This window comes from Tupaia chinensis, unplaced genomic scaffold, assembly GCF_000334495.1.
Source record: "Tupaia chinensis unplaced genomic scaffold, TupChi_1.0 Scaffold000183_1, whole genome shotgun sequence".
Taxonomy (NCBI): domain Eukaryota; kingdom Metazoa; phylum Chordata; class Mammalia; order Scandentia; family Tupaiidae; genus Tupaia; species Tupaia belangeri.
The window spans coordinates 1402259-1418421 of NW_006159658.1; the positions used below are offsets into that span (position 1 = coordinate 1402259).

The 16163-nt window shown below is 42.7% G+C and overlaps 1 protein-coding gene across 1 annotated transcript in view; it reads left to right on the top strand.

Annotated features, from left to right (window-relative positions):
• CD163 (CD163 molecule) overlaps positions 1 to 16163 on the top strand; it is a gene marked incomplete at its 5' end in the record, with an annotated part of 33205 nt that overhangs the window by 8404 nt on the left and 8638 nt on the right. The window contains 7 exon segments of the mRNA XM_014587107.2: positions 2241 to 2561; positions 3377 to 3697; positions 12045 to 12359; positions 12458 to 12772; positions 13707 to 13799; positions 13881 to 14195; positions 15712 to 16032. Of these exon segments, the coding sequence (XP_014442593.1) occupies positions 2241 to 2561; positions 3377 to 3697; positions 12045 to 12359; positions 12458 to 12772; positions 13707 to 13799; positions 13881 to 14195; positions 15712 to 16032 (2001 nt within the window).

Sequence of the window (16163 nt, forward strand, 5' to 3'; positions counted from 1 at the left end):
ACCCTAAAACAATCCCTTAATCATAACCCTAACCCTAACCCTAGCACTATCCTTAAAATCAAACCCTAACCCTAACACTATCCCTAAACTCAAACGCTAATTCTAACCCTAGCACTATCCTTAAACTCTAACCGTAACCTTAACACTATCCTGTAACCATAACCCTAACCATAACCCTTGCACTCTCCCGTATCATATCATCTTCCAACACAACCAAAGTCACCCCTATAGACACATCTGACACAACCCTTCCCAAATCATCCCTTCAAATTCTCCACATCAAATGATTAAAAACTAACAATGACAAAATGACACAAAACACAAACAAAACAAAAATCTTTAGATATTCTATTAAAACCTCATTTGTGCCAGGGCCATCTTATGAACATGCACCCTGTCTGTCTCAAGACTCATGTTCCACACTTAGAGCCAGGGGCAGGGACAGCAGGGAGGTGTATGCAGGGGCACCACTCTTTCTCTGTCACCTCAGTTCTAGTTTCAAGGAGACTTAGTGTGTCTTGAACTTTAGAGAACATGTAGAAAAATATCATTGAGTAAAAATATCCCTATCCTCACCAGATCAGTCTCTCTCTCTCTTTCATTGATCTCTCTACAAATGCAGAAAATTAAATTCAACTAATTTTTTTAAGAGAGTTTTTTTGCGATAGGTTTCATGGGCTCACAAGAGGACAGAGAAAGGCACAGGCAGAAAGCGAGAATCACCCCATGGTGGGATGGCCATGCCGCAATCTCTTCTCCTTCATTCTCTCAGTATTTTGGCGTGAGTTGTAAGTTGCCAGGTCCAGGACTTGAACCATGCTCAACTATGTGGGAGTCCAGCAACATAACCATTATATCATCTGCTGGTCCCAAGTTCAACTAATTTAACAAGAATTCCAGAATTTTTTTATTTATTTAACTTTGTTATTATTATTTGTTTTTGTTTTAATTCGACCAGAGACAGAGAGAGAGAGAGAAAAGAAAAGTGAGAAAGCAAGTCACCAGGTCTGAGACTTGAACCACCGTGGGCCATGTGGGAGTTCAGCATCACAACCACCATACCACCTGCCAGCCCCCATTTCTAAAATTGGCTTTTTCCTTGTTAAATAAAGTGACCATCTATAGCCTGAATCAGAAAGTATGAGATTCCTATAGGAAAGATAATTTGTTAGTGGAAGAAAGTGAAGATTTAGAGTAGGAAAAAAAAAAACCAGTATCCACCTTCCACTCTCTTTTACCCTTCAAGATGCATCTAGGCCAGGCCTGCAGGTGGCGTGGTGGTTAAGGTGGCTGGATTCCACATGGCCAAGTGCAGTTTGAGTTCCAGACCTGGCCGCTTGAAAAACACCTGCATGCATGCCGGAACTCCTGAGAGGAGAATGGAGGGGAAGGGCTTGTGGCAAGGGCAGACACCCTGTGGCATGTAAGAAAGAAATCTCTCCAGGCTCCTCATCCCTTTTTGTCTCAGTATGTTACCCGTGTGCTGAGGAATCACAATGAACTTTGTGACTCCAACAAAGACAGAAACTGCCAGAGGGCTATTTATGTTTTTCATGAGATAGTCTCCAGAATCCAGGTCAGTTCCATGACAAATACTGACTTCAGGAAAGCAGATGTAGTCATGGTGATGCCTGTTCTCTTAGCTCTGCTGGTTAAGTAAGGTAGTGCTCCCCAAAGAGCGCGGATGTAATACACTCCAGGTGGTGTAGACCCAATGCCGTCAGAGGTAGAAGGAAGTGTGCCTGTGGAGATAAACTGAAGGGTGTGGGTACCCCCTAGACTCACGAATATGCTTTCACAAGAAAAAGCAGACAGTTCTTTCCAAAACTCTGTGATCTAACAAGCAGGCGTCTACTAAAATCCAGCTCGGGAACCAGGTACTGAAAGCTTCCTGCTGTGTGGGTACTGAAAAGTCCTGTCTTAGTTCTGACTCAGTTCTCTTCATCTTCAGTGATTTTAAGTGGTAGTATGTTATGATTTTCTCTGTCCCCACTTGTATCTCTCCCTGCTCTATTATTCTTTTTCCCATTTCTTTCTCCCACGAATGAGAGACAGAGAGGCAGGCACTCTAACAGGCTGCAGGCCGCGCGGTCCCGGATCCCCAGCACACGTGCACCTGGCGCGTTCAGGGAAGCTCCAGACGCCTGAGCCAGAACCACGCTCCCCTCTCGCAGTGTGGGTCGCCCATTTCCCTTGCTCTTGTTTTGTTTTCACTGACTTGTTCTGTGTCCCCGTTACAGACGGAGCAGATCTGAGTCTGAGACTGGTGGATGGAGTCTCCAACTGTTCAGGAAGATTAGAAGTGAAATTCCAAGGAGAATGGGGGACGGTATGTGATGACGGCTGGGACAGTAGTGACGCTGCTGTAACGTGTAAGCACATGGGATGTCCGACTGCCGTCACCGCCACCGGCAGAGTTAATGCCAGTGCGGGATCTGGACACATTTGGCTTGACAGCGTTTCCTGCCAGGGTGACGAATCTGCTCTCTGGCAGTGTAGACACCGCGAATGGGGAAAACATTACTGCAATCATAATGAAGATGCTGGTGTGACGTGTTCAGGTAAGCGAAAACAAAACAAAGAAAAGCAGAGAGGGAAAGACCGATGTTCATTAGGAGTAGGAATAGGTACAAAACAAGTAGAAATACCTAATAGGGGCCAGAAGGTGGCGCTGTGGTTAAGGTGCCAAATTCCAACATGGCCGACCGCAGTTCAAGTCCCAGATCTGGCAGCTTAAAAATCACTATAGCTCGGTTTGCATGCATGCCCACAATCCCAGGAGGAGAATAGAGGAAAAGGGACCGCAGTGTGACCATCCCCCAAAGAGGGTGATTTCTCACTTTCCCTCTCCCTCTCTCTCTCTGAGGAGCGCATGTACCATACCAGAAAAGAAAGAAAGAAAAAGAAAGAAAGGAAGGAAGAAGGAAGGAAGGAAGGAAGGAAGGAAGGAAGGAAGGAAGGAAGGAAGGAAGGAAGGAAGGAAGGAAGGAAAACCTAATAAATTTCTTGTTGTAAAGTTCCTTTAGGGTTGTGAGGAATATTGAACACATACTTTACTCAAACTGAGAAGGTTGTCTGACTCTGTTCTCTGTGTAAATATTCATAAAGCTGTTAGGAACCACACCTTGAATTCTAAATCTACCAGGAATTCAGAGAGCCAAGATTTTATAAGAATCTCATTTATAGCTGAATTGCTTGTATTTCCCTAACATTGACCATTTTTATTCACCCTTACAACTACTGTCTCATTTCTAACCAAGTATACTTGTTTCTCAAAAAGCCAGGGAGAGGTAAGCCATACCTTCTAGCATCTCAGTGTCCAGGAGGGAAGGATTCGCTTCAGCATCCAGGGCCTACCGTTACGTTTCTTTTGCAGATGGGTCGGATCTGGAGCTGAGACTGAAAGGTGGGGGCAGCCGCTGTGCTGGGACGGTGGAGGTGGAGATTCAGAAGCTGGTAGGGAAGGTGTGTGACAGAGGCTGGGGCCTGAAAGAAGCCGATGTGGTCTGCAAGCAGCTGGCATGCGGCTCTGCCCTCCAGACTTCCTACCAAGGATTCTCCAAAGTCAAGCCAACAAGCACATGGCTGTTTTTAAGCAGCTGTCATGGAAATGAAACTTCTCTTTGGGACTGCCACAATTGGCAATGGGGTGGACTTTCCTGTGACCATTACGAAGAAGCCAAAATTACCTGCTCAGGTAAGACTTTCAACCTGCTAAGAAATTTAATTCCAAAAACATAACTTCCCAGTAGTTTTTGTTTTGTTTTGTTTTGTTTTGTTTTTGAGACTGAAAAGAAGCATTAGTCTGTAAATTAGCTCTCCCACAAGAAACCAGAAAAATATCTGTACTGATTGCACTGGGGGAGTCAGAGAAGTTTAGAATTCATTTTGTATCTTGGACAGAGATGTGTGGTTTTTTGTCCCCTTTGCCTTTCAAGTAATTTTAAAATCAATGTAAGTGCAAAGGATTAAGGGAAATTAAACATTTAAAGATAAAATTAAGTATGTCTTTCATGGAAATGTCAATAAATTCTTTTAAAAATGACTCTATTGGGGACCAGCAGTTGGTGTAATGGCTATGTCGCTGGACTCCCACGTAATCGACTGCAGTTCAAGTCCCGGACCCGGTGGCTTAAACTCACACCGGGCGCGTATGTGTGCGTGCCCAAGATCCTGAGAGGAGAATGAAGGAAAAGGGATTGAGGTGTGGTCATACCCCTTGGGGGGTGATTTCTCGCTTTCTGTCTCTCTGTCTTTCTGGAGAGTGCACGTGCCCTATAGCATAAACCTCTCAAAAAAAAAAATGACTCTATTGGATAAGCTAACATAACTTAACCTTGGGGTCTCCCTATCTTACTGTGAAAGAATTTTCTTCTTTCTAAATATTTCTGTGTATTTCACTGCAGTCCTTTAAAAAGCTTGAAAGTAAGCTATGAGTTGGTTAGGCCTATGGATAATCTTTAGTATTTTAGGCTAATCATATTGCTACAAATGTTAACTTTGTTGAAGTGATGCTGAAAAGGCTCAGAAGAATTTAATGAGCCAGGAAAATGAGAAAGATAAAACAATAAACAATAATTTAGCTCTGGTGTCAGTGTAGATAAACCAGCCAGAAAGAATTCTAGGAAATTTGGATCACAAAATTACTTTAAATCCCATTTTGTTTGTGATGTCTGTGTATGTGCTATAGAAGATTTCTGACTTTAAGAAACGGTTCATTCAAATAGTCCTGTATTTTTTGTTTAGGTTTGAGAAATAATTCTAGAACTATACATCATATTTTTAAAGGTTTTTTTTTTTTTTTTTGCCATAGGGGGCATGTGCTTAATTGTAGGGTGGGGGGGGCGGTAAGAAATCACCTCCTGGGAGGATGGCCATGCCACAGTCTCTTCTCCTTCATCCTCTCTTGGGATTTTGGACACATATGCACAGGTGCCAACATGATTTTCAAGCTGCCATGTCTAGGGTTCAAACCATGGTTGGCCATGCGAGAATCCAATACCTTAACCACCACACCACCTGCTGGCCTCAGTACTATAATGATTCATACTTCTTTGGAGTCTGGAAAATACTAAATGAGGAAAATATACTGCTTCTTTAAATCATGTCATATAGGTACCAGTAGGTACCATGGTAGTTGAGGCTCTGGACTCCCAAATGGCCAACCATGGTTCAAGTCCTAGATCTGGAAGCTTGAAACTTATGCTGGGTGCATGTGTGTGCATGCCCAAAATCCCAGGAGGAGAATGAAGAAGGGAGTGCAGCATGGCCATCTCCCTAGGGCGTGATTTCTCATTTCTCTTCTCTCCGCCTCTCTCTATCTCCCTCTCAAATAAGCACATGTGCCCTATGGCAAAATTTTCTTAAAAGAAAACGTTGTTGTGGGACCAGCAGTTAGCGTAATGGCTATGTCACCGGACTCCCATGTAATCAACTGCAGTTGGAGTTCCGGACCCGGTGGCTTAAACTCACACCAGGTGCATATGTGTGCATGCCCAAAATCCCAAGAAGAGAATGAAGGAGAAGGGATTGCAGTGTGGCCATTCCCCCTTGGGGGGGGGTGATTTCTCACTTTCTGTCTCTCTGTCTCACTCTCTCTGGTTAGCACATGTGCTGTATAGCAAAAAAAAAAAAAGAAAAAAGAAATGTTGTTGGAGTCAGCAAGTGGTGTGGTGGTTACGGGCACTGGACACCCACATGGCCAATGATGGTTCGAGTCTCAGACCTGGCAGCTTGCTTTCTCACTCTCTCTCTCTCACTCTATCACTCTCTCTCTTTCTCTGTCCCTCTCTAATCAAATAAATAAAGTTAAATAAAAAAATAATTTAAAAAAAGAAAATGTTGCATATATTATCTATTACTAAACAAAAGGAAGTAATTCTAATAATTATTTCTTATGTTTGTTCTTAATTTATTCATTTTTTTTAGAAAAAAAAAGATAGAGATTTAGTTATTTATTGCCAGTGGAAGGCTTAACATATGAATCAAAGTAGAAAAATTCAGGCACCAAAATGTATTCAACAGCTTTCATGTAAAAATATTCATAAACTTGATGAGGAAAAAATGTCATTTAAGAACCTATACAGACTTGCTTTGTAAATACTTAATGGATAATTGGTGAAATTTTCTATACAAAGTACAAAATATAGTCATATCCAGAACATTTCTCTTTTTCTTTCTTTTTCTTTTTTTTTGGGGGGGGAGGAGAGGTTTTTGCCATAGGGCACGTGCACCCTTGACATTTTTTAATGTCAAGAAAAGCAGTTTTAGCTTTAATAAATCAAAGAAATGCTAAGGAACTTTACTTAAAACTTAAAGCCAGGAAACAGGTTATGATTCTGTTCAAATAGTAAGTACATGAACCTATCAACAGCTCAAGACAGGACAAAAATTCTTAAAATCAGAAAACAAAGCCTAGAAGAAAATCAGCAATGTTTCAGCCAAAAGTCATAAAATGCTATTTCACCAGTTCAGTCTCATGTACTTAATCTATCTTCTGTTGTGGTTCAATCTTCATGATTAAATTCTGGTGTATAATATTCAACTCCAGACTTATCCCTATGATTAAGTTGGCCATTTTCTTAAGTTTTGAACTCTTATATCTGTGTCTGTATTTAATTTTCCTGGTATAGCACTCCTTTGAGAACTTCTTAGAGATCTGGTCTGGTGTTGGTAAATTCTTTCAGGTTTTGTTTATCTGAGAATGTTCTTGTCTTTTCTTCCCACATGAAGGATAATCTTGCTGGGTACAGTATTCTTGGTTGAAATTGCTTTTCCCTTAACACTTTGAATATATTTTCCCATTCTTTCCTCACTCACATTGTTTCCGATGAGAGATCTGCTGTTAGCCTGATGGGATATCCTTTGTAGGTAAGTTGACATTTCTCTCTTGCCAATCTTAATGTCTTTGTGGTTTTGGTCAATCTGGCTATAATGTGTCTTGGAGAAGATCTTCTTGCATTGATTTATTTGGGGTCCTTTGTATTTCTTGGGTCTGGATCTCCGAATGCCTCTCCAGATTTGGAATGTTTTCCTCTAGGATTTCACAGAATAGATTAGCAATGCCCTTATAAGTCTCTTCACCTTCTGGGATATGAATTATCCAACTGTTTGGATGTTTGATGGTATCTAGTACTTCTTGTATATAATTCTCATTTTGGGGGGCAATTTTCTCAGTTTTTGTGGTGGATTTTTCTAGGCCAGTATTTTATCTTCTACATCTGAGATTTGATTTTCTGTGTAATCTAGTCTGCTTTTAATACTTTCAAGGGAGATTTTTACTTTCTGTATTATAGTCTTCATCTCTAACAGGTCCATTTGATACTTTTTTTATTGTGTGTATTTCCTCTTTTAGATCTTGCAAGTATTTCCTCACCTCCTGGAATTCATCAGCCCCATTCTCCTGCCTCTTCTGTAGTTCATTGTCTCTCTTCTCTTCCATCTCTGTTAGCTTTGTCACTATGAATATTCTAAATTCCTTATCTGAAATTTCCATGAGTTTTATTATACTGTCTGAGGATGTAGAGGAGTTATTCTTTTCCCTTGGAGGAGAGGTATTTTCTTGCTTTCCCATATTTCTTGTGCCCCTGTGGTGATTTCAATCATTTGATGGATGATGTGTTTCTTCCTAATTCTTGAAGTTCAATCTAAGCATTCAGAGGTGTGCAGGAGGTGGTTATCTGCAATCTCTCTTCCGTTTCATTTTTCACTCTTTGTGCATCAGATTCAGTGGGAATTGAGGAATATTCTGACCCTAATCATATTCAGATGTTCAGATTTTGTTGACTTGGATCTGTCTAGACACTTAGTGCATAGACAGGAATAAAGATAAATAAAAAAGGAAAAGAATTAGAGAAGAGGAAAGAAGAAAAAATAAAATAAAAAAGAATAAATTTAAAAAGATAATTAAAAAAACTTTATATTTTAATTTTAAAAAGTGAAAACCATGTGCCATGCATACACACAGCACAAAAGCAGTATTTCACAGCTCAAGTTCAGTAACCATCTCAGCATGGGCCGGGGATTGTGCCATTCCTAAATGGAATGGGGAAAGGCACCAATTAGCACAATAAAGGAGGATCTTGAGAGCCCAGAGAATACTTTACCTTAAAAAAATAAAAGCAAAAATCATAGGGACATACAGAGAGATAGAGAGAGACAGAGATAAATGGAGAGAATGAGACAGAAGTAGCCCTACCCACTAGAAATGAATCTGGAGGGAGAAGCTTCAGTAGAAAAATCTTCGTTTTTAGTCAAGGAAACCAATATTTCAGAGTTCAAGTTTGATCTCCATCTCAGCCATATCCAGAACATTTCTAAGGCATTTTAGTATCAGATTAAAGATTCATGTGATCTGAAAAGAAATCAGAGTATGCAAATTGGTGAGGGCTGATGGTGTATCTATATCATGAGCTAATAACATCAATCACAAAATTTAGTGATATTTGACAACAAGCATCTAGAAAGGACTTAGGACCTTTAGAAGGTTCAATTTCAAAAGCATTTCCTCTGTTTGGCAAAAAAAAGTAATTAAGGGGCCAGCAGATGGCGGAGTAGTTACATCATTGGACTCACACTTGACCAGCTGCAGTTTGAGTACTGGGCCCAGTGACTTGAAAATCATGCCAGGTATGTGCCCAAGATCCTTGGAGGAGAATGTAGGAGAAGAGATTGTGGAAAAGCCATCCCCCCTGGGGGGGGTGATTTCTCACTTTCCCTCTCACTGTCTCTGACTAGCATACGCAGAGTTTCTGCAGAGGCATATGAGCCTGGAAAAGCATGGCATATCTAAGCATCATTAGGCTGGGGCACTGGGTATCATTGGTAGAGTAATAGATATTAATGCTTCTGAGGTAACTACATAGAACATTTTAAAGTGTGGGAAATGAATGTAAATTCATTAATTTTAAAAAGTTTCAAAAAAAAAAAGCTCATGGGAATATGTGTAATGGGAAAACTATGTATACATTTCAAAAAGTTTTTGTACCAAAATAAATTCATACTTTAATTGTAAAATAAATAATAATTTTTAAAAGGACATAAAAAGGACCAGCAGTTAGCGTAATGGCAATGTCGCTGAACTCCCATGTAGTTGACCGTGGTTCGAGTCCCAGACCCGGTGTCTTAAAACCCACTCTGGGTGCGTGTGCGTGCGTGCCCAAGATCCCAAGAGGACAACGGAGGAGAAAGGATTGCAGCATGGCCATCCCCCTGGGGGTGATTTCTCGCTTTCTGTCTCTCTCTGGCTGGCTGGTGCACGTGCCCTATGGCAAAAGCCTCTCCAAAAAAAAAAAAAAAAGACATGCAATACTCCATTTAAAAAAAAAAGTGTGGGGAACCAGCAGTTAGTGTAATGGCTATATTGCTGAACTCCCACATAGTCGACCGTGGTTTGCGTCCCGGACCTGGTGGCTTAAAACTCACGCCGGGCGCATGCGTGTGTGCACACAGTGAAAAACCTCTCCAAAAAGAAAAAAGAAAAAAGTGTGGGGAATTGGTGTTTTCATTTTACTAGCTGGGTGATATTGGGGATCTGCTAAAGCTCTTTGTGCTGCCATTTCCTCCCAATAACTACACAGCCAATGATAAATAAATATGAGCTGAAGTGATTCTGATGATTAGTACAACCTATCTTCACTAATACTGAACTCTATTCCAGACGTTCTCAGCCTACCTAACCTCAGATGCCTAAAGCATAGTCAGATGCATTGTAGGTGCTTAGGAATACTTGCTGGAAGGGTGAATTATTGCATAGATGGCAAGGAAACATTGAATTATCTTGGAGACAAAGAAATCATGTCAAAATGCTTGAAATTTAATGCTATATTTATAGTCATGGCATAGATTGCTTGGAGACAGGACTCAGAAGCAAGAAGACATGTTAGGAAGCTATTTGCACAGGCCCCCGTAAGAGAGGCTAACAAGTTACACTAAGGCAGAGCAATAGATGTAGAGAAGAGGCAATGTGCCGGGGCGCTGACAGGCATTGCTGGTTTTCTACATGTGCACTGTATTGCTGGTTTTCTACATGTGCACTGTATTGTGGGGGTCAAGACTGTAGGCTCAGGACCAGGAGGTGGCGTGGTGGTTAGGTCACTGGACTCTACCATAGTTGACCACCAATTGAGTCCCAGACCCAGTGGCTTGAAAGTCATGCTGGCATGTGTGTGTGCGCCCCCAAACTTCCGAGAGGAGAATGGAGGAGAAGGGATTGCGGCGTGTCCATCCCACTTGGGGGGTGATTTCTCACTTTCCGTCTCTCTGCCTCTCTTGGGCTCTCGGGCAAGTACACATGCCCTATAGCAAAAATCTCTCTTAAAAAAATTTTTTTAAAAAAAAGATTTTAAGCTCTAGAATACACTGCCAGGCTTCAAATCCTGACCTCTCACTAATTCACTTAGCAAATTATTCTACTTTTCCATGCTTTAGTTTCCTTGTCTGAAAAAAATTGGGATAATAATTATCTTGCAAGACAATTTTAAGGATTAAATGAAATAGTGTTTGTTAAATGGTTATTAAAATCTATTAAAGTGTAGTAGGTGCTTATTTGATGTTCACTATACCATTCTTTTTTTTAAAAGAATTATTTATTTAATTTTATTTATTATCATTATTTCTTTTTCTTTTAATTTCACCGAGTCGGTTGGGGGGGGAGTGGGACTTGAACCACTGGGTCTGGGACTTGAACCACGATCAGCAATGTGAGAGTCCAGTGTCTCAGCTACCACGCCACCTGCCAGACCCACTGTATCATTCTTATTATAATTATTTGTAGTGAGATAAAGAAGTGGATTAATTTCAAGTAATTCTAATTTGATCTGATTACCATTAAAGAAAACAGTGAGCTTGTCATACAATAATTCATTCCATTTGGAACATCTTAAGTTCCACCTAAGCAATATGTTGATGGGTATAAAATTAAAGAGAATATATTGCATTTGAAAGAAAATATCCATTGAACAGATGAAAGGTTGAGGACAGAACCTTGGTTCAAGGAATACATGAAGGGTTTTGATAAAGCACTGTCAGAAGGAAAGGAGGAGAAAACAGACGAAAAGGAAGGTCACATACATGAAGTGTAGATGTCAAAGGGAAGAAAAAGTCTGACAATCATTTTGAAAACTGCAGGTATATTAAAACACTTTTTTCAGGAACCAGCAGTTAGCGTAATGGCTATGTCGCTGGACTCCCACGTAGTCGACCGCAGTTCACGTCCCGGACCCGGTGGCTTAAAACTCATGCCGGGCACGTGTGCGTGCGTGCCCAAGATCCCGAGAGGAGAATGGAGGAGAAGGGATTGCGATGTGACCATCCCCCCTGGGGGTGATTTCTTGCTTTCTGTCTCTCTGTCTCTCTCTGTCTGTCTGGCAAGCGCATGTGCCCTATAGCAAAACCTCTCCCCCCCAAAAAAATAAAGAAATAAAAAAAAAACCACTTTTTTCATCCAATAATTATTTCTTTATTTTTATTTACTTATTTTTAATATTCTATAGGGCACGTGCACTCACCATAGACAGAGAGAGCACAAGAGAGAAAGAAAAGTGGGAAAGCAAGTTCCCAGGTCTGGGACTCGAACCATAGTTGGCCACAGAGGAGTCTGGTGCCCCAACCACCATATTAACTTGCTGGCCCATATTGAAACACTTGACATGGGATGATTCAAAAAGATTAAAACAGACCTTTGATTGCAGTGAGTCAGGAACTGAGTGCAGGACTGAGAGAGAGAGAGACAGCAGACATGCATAATCCGTGGCCCCTGGTGTTATGAAACACATAAGTGAAATGCTGGGAAGAGGGAATGCTGCCTCTGGGGATGGATAACCACACAAGGCAAAGTTCTAGGCTCTCTCAGGCAGGTAGGTCCAGTGAAGAATGGGAAGGTCTGGCCTTTGCTGTGCCCAGCTCTGGAAAAGTCAGGAGAAACAAGTGTGAAAACTCACTGAGCACCCTGGCCACCCTGGCCCACTTTCACTCCTTGCCTCACCCCCCCTTGGGATGGAAAATCTGGGAATCTGCTCTCTCACTGAAACGTGATTCTTTTCCAGGCCACAGGGAACCCAGACTGGTTGGAGGGGACATCCCCTGCTCTGGTCGTGTGGAAGTGAAGCATGGAGACACGTGGGGCTCCGTCTGCGACTCTGAGTTCTCCCTGGAAGCGGCCAGTGTCGTGTGCAGGGAGTTACAGTGTGGCACTGTCGTCTCTATCCTGGGGGGAGCTCACTTTGGAGAAGGAAGTGGACAGATCTGGGCTGAAGAGTACCAGTGCGAGGGACACGAGTCCCACCTCGCACTCTGCAAAGTGGCGCCCCAGCCGGATGCAACTTGCAGCCATCGCAGGGACGTTGGAGTGATCTGCTCAAGTGAGCCCCAGAGAACATCGCCCATCCGTCCCCCTGCTGGGAAGGCGGTAGGGGTGAGTGGTCACAGCCGTCCTTTCTAAAGCCCCGTCTCCTTCCAGGATACACAGAAATCCGCCTGGCGGAGGGCAAGTCCAAGTGTGAGGGAAGAGTGGAGCTCAAGATGCTGGGGACCTGGGGATCCCTCTGCAGCTCTCACTGGGACATGGAAGACGCCCACGTGTTTTGCCAGCAGCTCAAGTGCGGAGTTGCCCTTTCCATCTCAGGAGGAGCACATTTTGGGAAAGGAAACGGCCATGTCTGGAGGCACATGTTTCACTGCACGGGGACGGAACAGCACATAGGAGACTGTCCCATCACCGCCCTGGGGGCACCCCCGTGCTCTGCAGGGCAAGTGGCCTCTGTAGTCTGCTCAGGTAAGAGGACGGGGCGCGGCCTGTGATGAGCTTCTATGGTCATGGTGTCCCTTAGGAGCAGGTGCGACTATGGAGAGGAAGAGAGAAGAAAAAGGAATGATCCGTTTGGAGGGGTCATGAGAAATGTGGCAGAATATTAATCCTGGGCTGACTCCATGGCCTAGCCTGGTAGTAAATGGAGGCAGATCTTACATGGCCAACTAAGCAGTTCAAATCCCAGCCCTGGAGGCTTGAAAAATGGCCAGTGCCTGTGTTGCATGCCCCATATCCCTCCCAAATGGAGGAGAGAGGAAAATGGAGGAGAAGGGACTGCAGCGTGGCCTCTCCCCTGGGGGCCGATTTCTCACTTTCTGTCTCTCTGTCTCTCCAGCGAGCACACGTGCCCTATAGCAAAAATCTCTTTAAAAAAAAAAAAAGGGAGGAGGGACCAGCAGGGGGCGGGGGGGTTCAGGTGCTGGACTCTGGTGCCTTGCTTTCTCGCTTCCTCTCTCTCTCACTCTCATCCTCTGTTTCTCTCTGGTCAATTTAAAAAATAAATGAATAAATAAATAAAATAAGATAAATAATTATTAAAAAAAAAGAAAGAAAGAAAAAAAAAGAGAGGAGAAGGGATTGCGGTGTAAGTACACCCCATTGGTGGGTGCTTTCTCCCTCTCCCGCTCTCTGGCAAGTGCACGTGCCCTCGGGCAAATGTAAACTATATATATTGATCTCATGTGTCTTTTTAAAGAGTGAGTGAACTTAATTTTCATGAACTTCTTAGTTGCCTGTGCCAAGCCCTCTCAGAGCACCTGACTCTCTCCCGACCTGACTGGCCGTTCATGTTCCTCCCTCTCTGAAGCCGTGTTTGTCCTCAACTCATCTGTACTCTTCTGGCCTTCCTTCCTCACCCTCCCTTGGTGAGTGTTATGACTGAGCAGTTTGCTGTTCGCAGGAAACCAGTCCCAGACCCTGTCCCCATGCAATGCATCGTCTCCGGATCCCACCAGCTCTACCGTTCCAGAAGAAAGTGCCGTTCCCTGCATAGGTAAGACTCAGTGGCCAAACTCTGAAAATGACCTCTAACCTTAGGGATGCACCTGACTCACACCTTTGGTTTTCTTTCCAGCGAGTGGTCAAATTCGCCTGGTAAACGGAGGAGGTCGCTGTGCCGGGAGAGTGGAGGTCTACCATGAGGGCTCCTGGGGTACCATCTGTGATGACAGCTGGGACCTGAGTGACGCCCACGTGGTGTGCAGACAGCTGGGCTGTGGAGTGGCCATTAATGCCACTGGTTCTGCCCACTTTGGGGAAGGAACAGGGCCCATCTGGCTGGATGAGGTGAACTGTAATGGAAAGGAATCCCATATCTGGCAGTGCCACTCCCATGGCTGGGGACGGCAGAATTGCAGACACAAGGAGGATGCGGGAGTCGTCTGCTCAGGTACGTTCTGCCGGTGACCTCTGGTCACAATTGCACCGAAAAGGACCGAGGTGGGCAGAGTGGTGAGGGACAGCGATCTGTAAAATAATTGAACCATAGGCAAGATCCCAGAAGTATGAGTCTGATGGGCTACTGCTGTCTCATGGGCGAGGTGGTATAAGACATAAAGAGAAAAACCTAGAAACAGGTTTTCATATTATGAAAAGGACAACAGGTTCATAATAAAGTTCTTTTATAAGCGTATATAGCACTGAAAATTGGATAAGGATTCAACAGCACCTCTTGATTATTACAATATTAATAAAGAAGCAGATCAGAAAGGACAAGAAGAAATGTTTTCTGTGTGTCAATCTATCGAACAAAGGATAATTACAAATTATAGGAGCGGACCAGCAGATGGCATAGTGGTTATAACACTGGACTCCCACGTAGTCGACCACATTTTGAGTCCTGGACCCGGTAGCTTGAAACTCACATCAGACGTGTGTGCGTGCGTGCCCAAAATCCCAAGAAGAGACTGGAGGAGAAGGGATTGTGGTGTGGCCATCTCTTCCAGAGGAGTGATTTCTCACTTTGTCTCTCTGGCAAGCACACGTGGCCTACAGCAAAAATCTCTCTTAAAAAAAAAGATAGATATATAGATATAGATATAGATATAAATATAAATATAGATATAGATATAGATAGATATAGATATAGGAGCAAAAATTACCATGAGGCACTTGCATTGTATACATGGTGAGCTTTAGAAACTATAGTAAAGTAAAAAAACTGTACTCTACTGTAACATAAGGAGACTTCAAAATGCTTGTGTAAAAATGAGATTAAAGAATGAGTTTATTTGGTGTAAAAGAATTTTGAAATCCATGCTTAGTTTTTTCATAATACACATTTTCCATGAACTTTCTGAAACCCCATGTATATAGGGGAAAGCAGTACTATAATTCAGTAACCTAGGGAAGTGAAAATTTCTGTATGTCAGGAATGATTCATTTCTGTTTAATGACATAAATCTGATGAGAGCTTACACAGCAAAAGCAAGACGTGTCAGAAAAGAACGTATTGCATTTTAAGATAACGTACACAAAACATTAGTTTCAGTGTCTGAGTGTCTCACTAAATCTTAATTATCAAACAGTTGCCAAAAATAAGCAAATAAATAAAAAGATTCTTGAGGGTAAAATTACAGTAAGTTAGGGAGAAAATCCAAACTGCATAATTGGAGGAAGAAGAAAAACGCTCTGAGCCTTTGATTAAGATCTAAAAACAATCTTAGAGTCATTGATGGCATTTTAAACAGGTCCCTGAGAACAAAACCGAAGACTAAGAAACGCTATGGTATGTATAGAATAAATACTGTGTCTAAAATCTACTCAATCACCGAGGAGCTACTAAAGAATGACTGTTAATTTACATATTGTCCCTGTTATTTTAGTCATTCTCACAGCAGAGTAATGGGAGGGGGTCTTCTAAATCTTCAAAGATGCAAAATTGCTAATTCTTTATTTCACTGCAGAGTTCATGTCTCTGAGACTAACCAGTGAAACCAGCGAAAAGACCTGTGCAGGGCGCCTGGAAGTTTTCTACAATGGAGTCTGGGGCAGCGTTGGCAGGAATAACATGTCTGCAAACACCGTGGGCGTGGTTTGCAGGCAGCTGGGCTGTGCAGACAAAGGGACCATCAACCCTGCGTCTTTAGACAAGACCAATTCCAGGCCTATGTGGGTAGACAATGTTCAGTGTCCAAAAGGACCAAATGTGTTGTGGCAGTGCACGTCGGATCCATGGAAGCAGAGATTGGCCAGCCCCTCAGAGGAGACCTGGATCACGTGTGCCAGTGAGTAGCCATTGATCTGTATGAAAATTCCGTTCTGCAGCTCCACCGTCATCTTCTGAGAGAGCACAGGGGGGTTAACTGTATTTTCCTATTCTCAAAGCTGCCAAAATTGTTAAATCTAATGAAGCAGG